This window comes from Monopterus albus, unplaced genomic scaffold, assembly GCF_001952655.1.
Source record: "Monopterus albus unplaced genomic scaffold, M_albus_1.0 scaffold32.1, whole genome shotgun sequence".
Lineage (NCBI taxonomy): Eukaryota > Metazoa > Chordata > Actinopteri > Synbranchiformes > Synbranchidae > Monopterus > Monopterus albus.
Genome location: NW_018127912.1, coordinates 1,620,110 through 1,623,396, shown reverse-complemented (window position 1 = coordinate 1,623,396; position 3,287 = coordinate 1,620,110). Strand labels below are relative to the sequence as shown.

General features: G+C 40.6%; 1 protein-coding gene across 1 annotated transcript in view; it reads right to left on the bottom strand.

Annotated features, from left to right (window-relative positions):
- The window catches only part of kdm4c (lysine (K)-specific demethylase 4C), a 30,433-nt gene that overhangs the window by 15,327 nt on the left and 11,819 nt on the right, over positions 1-3,287 (bottom strand). The window contains exons 13-15 of the mRNA XM_020596974.1: positions 3,062-3,283; positions 2,865-2,976; positions 1,564-1,745 (exon numbers count right to left, since the gene is read on the bottom strand). Of these exons, the coding sequence (XP_020452630.1) occupies positions 1,564-1,745; positions 2,865-2,976; positions 3,062-3,283 (516 nt within the window). The remainder of the gene's footprint in view (positions 1-1,563; positions 1,746-2,864; positions 2,977-3,061; positions 3,284-3,287) is intronic.

The window sequence follows — 3,287 nt, the reverse complement described above, 5'->3', positions numbered from 1 at the left end:
AACCGAGTTAACTCTCTGAACTGGACTTAAATTCGGTAATTGGGGCTGTAAGTATTACTAGGTTATAGGGATGGGACTATGTGATCTTTGTCAGTATGATATGATTCAGCACTGGTTTGATTATGTAAAGAACAACCAGATACATTGACTTACATTCTGTAAGGCTGTGTTTTTACTAAAAATATGAAGTCACTGGTGTAAGGAGACCACACAGCATATATCTCTAGAGAAAGAGATACAGTTTGTATTACAATATATTACCTTAACCCCACTAGCTTAGGGAGTGCAAAATGACAGACATGTCTGCTCAAAACAGGACTAGAATCACTGACCACTGCAGATAAAATCAAAATGATCCCGCCTTCCCTGGAGAGAAAAATGCCACTTGTATGATCCCGTTTACACTTTGATTTGAAATATTTGCTTTGATAAGGGCGCTCCAAAAAAAGTTGATACAATCCATGAAAGCTTTCATAATACATCCATGTACAAATCTGGCGCTTGTCCACTTCTTTGACTGAGGAGACTACTGGCAACAGAATGACGTAATAACCATGCATGTCGCCTTTTCTCCTTTTAGTGGAAGTGACACAGAAGTAATGATATCTGAACACAAGCAGTCTGCTTGTATAGAGATGCATGTATAAAGACAGGTGTGAATGACGATGTGTCTAGGTTGTCCACAACGCATTTTAAAACCCCTAACTTCAGCTCAGTATAGCATTGCCTCCTACCCCTTATAATGTAATCATGTCCTATTTGGATAAATAAAATGCTCTGTCCCATGTTGCCATTTGTCCCATATTTTTGTGCACATTTTTAATGCTTAACTGTATTATTCACAGTGGTTAAAACATCATAATATTAAGTAAAACCATAGCAGTTTAGAATAGCTGAGAGGTCAGCGGGATAAAAGCAGGCTCTGTCATCCTAAAGCACAGCGTGCTGTGGTTCTGTGTTGCCTCATCTCCCTCCACATTGACTACATGTATAGTTCATGGATAGGTATCTCTCTTTTTTACATGAAGTTTAAAACAACATACATCTGCTGCGGAAACACTTAGAGAAATTAAGTTTAAAAAATGAAATGTTTAAAATAGCTGTGCATCTAGCAGAAGTAGCTGTGGAGAAAACAGAGGGGTTAGCAGAGCAGCAGATTCAGGACCACAGCTCCCAGTGAGCCCAGTACAAACAGCAGTTAAGCTTTAGAGCATAAGGGGTAGCCAGAAAGAAGCCAGTCCAAGTTCAGTTAACAGAGTATTGTTGTATAGCTTCATTTTCTCAGGGTTCAACAGATATTGTAATGATTAGCTCAAACTCACAATTTTATAAATGAAGGAAGAAAAGAAATGACGTCTGTTGATGTTGGTAGATGACCGTTATGACTTCACACTGAAGGTGGCAACCCTAGATCAGTAGTTACAATCATATTTCAAGGTGCATTTATTCTTGAGTCTGTTTAGAGTACATCCTCATGGGGACCGTCCTGTAATACATCTATGCACTAATGAGACTGTAATGCAATCTAGATACAAGCATCCACCAAATGACTGTTCCCCTTACCTGATAATAGGGCATGAAGAGTGTGCACACAGCACAGTATGGCTGCATGGTGGCTGCATGAGCATTGTACTCCTTCTCTGCTGTGAAGCAGCCCTTCCTGTTCTGCCACAGGTAAATTAGGGGCCTCGCCCACACTTCCATTTCCCGTTCCTCCTCCTCTGCCAAGCTTGCTTCAGGGGGCTCTAAGTGGAGACAAACATAAAGCCTTATAACCTTGCAATCACATACAACAGCTATTCAGCCGGTGGCTCTGATGGTTCATGCAATACCAAGTGCAAATAATCTCGTCTGGTTGTGTGTTAATTAGGCCTATTCTGAATCTGAACAATAGTATGACCTGAATATCAAAAACACAGCTTGCATCACTCTCACAGTTGACTTCAGCAGCTTTAACAGACTTGCTGCCAAGTCAGATCTAATCCATTCACAATGGTGACAATTTCCTCCAGAGACCTGAAAAACATTTTCAATGAATAGGTGCCTGCTGGTTTAGAAATTTGCCTAAAATGATTTAGAGCTCTCTTAATCATTTATGCCATCATAAAATAGGCTTTTCACAGCCATGGTCATTTCATGGTCATATCCTACTGAGGGAAAACAACTAAAACGGCTGATGAATTATTCATCCTTTTCACAACCATGGAGATGATGAATGTGACTGTGTGTATATATGCATTAGTAGTTGTTAATTGAGTGACCCTCCTTCCCATTCTGTTAAAACCATGAAAACAAAAAGATTACCTATCACTGGGTCATTTTACTGTGGTAGGCCTGAGTGTTAAATCTGTTTGGTTTATGTGCACCTTGACATCAGAAGAATAATTGTGTTAAAAAAAAAAAAAAAGTGAGGAGCGGAAGTGAGAGCTGCAGAGTGGAACAGTTTGCTGATTATAAAAAGTTCCACTGTGGGAATGCAACCTGTTGTGACTTAATATTTAAAAATGTGTTAACTGATCACCGAGTCACTTCTATACTTCTTAGAATACTTTCCTGCTGGCTATACTACTTTTTAACAAAGAAAATATCATGAATGTGAACAGCGGGTTTTGGTCTACCAACACAACTGGTCTTAAAAAAAAAGTTTGTATTTTGGTTCATTGCAATGCAACAAACCTAAGTCAAATGTTCATTGTTACTGGCTTGTGCAGCAGCAATCACAACAGGAAATGTCCCTGGGTTTTTAATGAAATGAGCGTGGTTCTTGCATTAAAGTATGTGCATGTGTCACTGTCTGAAAGTCTTTCCAAGTCTAAATCTTACTGATACTTCAGTGAACTCTGTGTGTGTTTCAGTGTGCCCACCATCATCACTGGCAGCTTGTTGTTTGACAGCAGTGGGTACAGCCCTTGTAGTAGGTTTCCTGAGTGGGTGACGCCAGCTCTTTGTGGTCCTCTTCACTGACAGGGCAGGGTACTGGCATGAAAAGGCAACATTTTAAGGTGCAACAGTCTGTATTTAAACTGGAACAAAACATTACTGTGTGCAAAAGGACACTCACAGCACAGACTTCCCCAGGTTCCAGGCCTGATACATTGTATCCATAGTTACTCGTCTCATTTTCCTCATCATCAGATGAGTCACTGCTGCTCTCTCCCTTGACACTACTTTCCTGCTCTGCCTCTTCGCAATCAGATCCTCCTTCTTCCATGTCAGACACCCCATTCTGTTCTTCTCCTTCCATCCTGAGAGGTGAAACAGCAGTGCCAGAGTGCTGACTCTCCTCC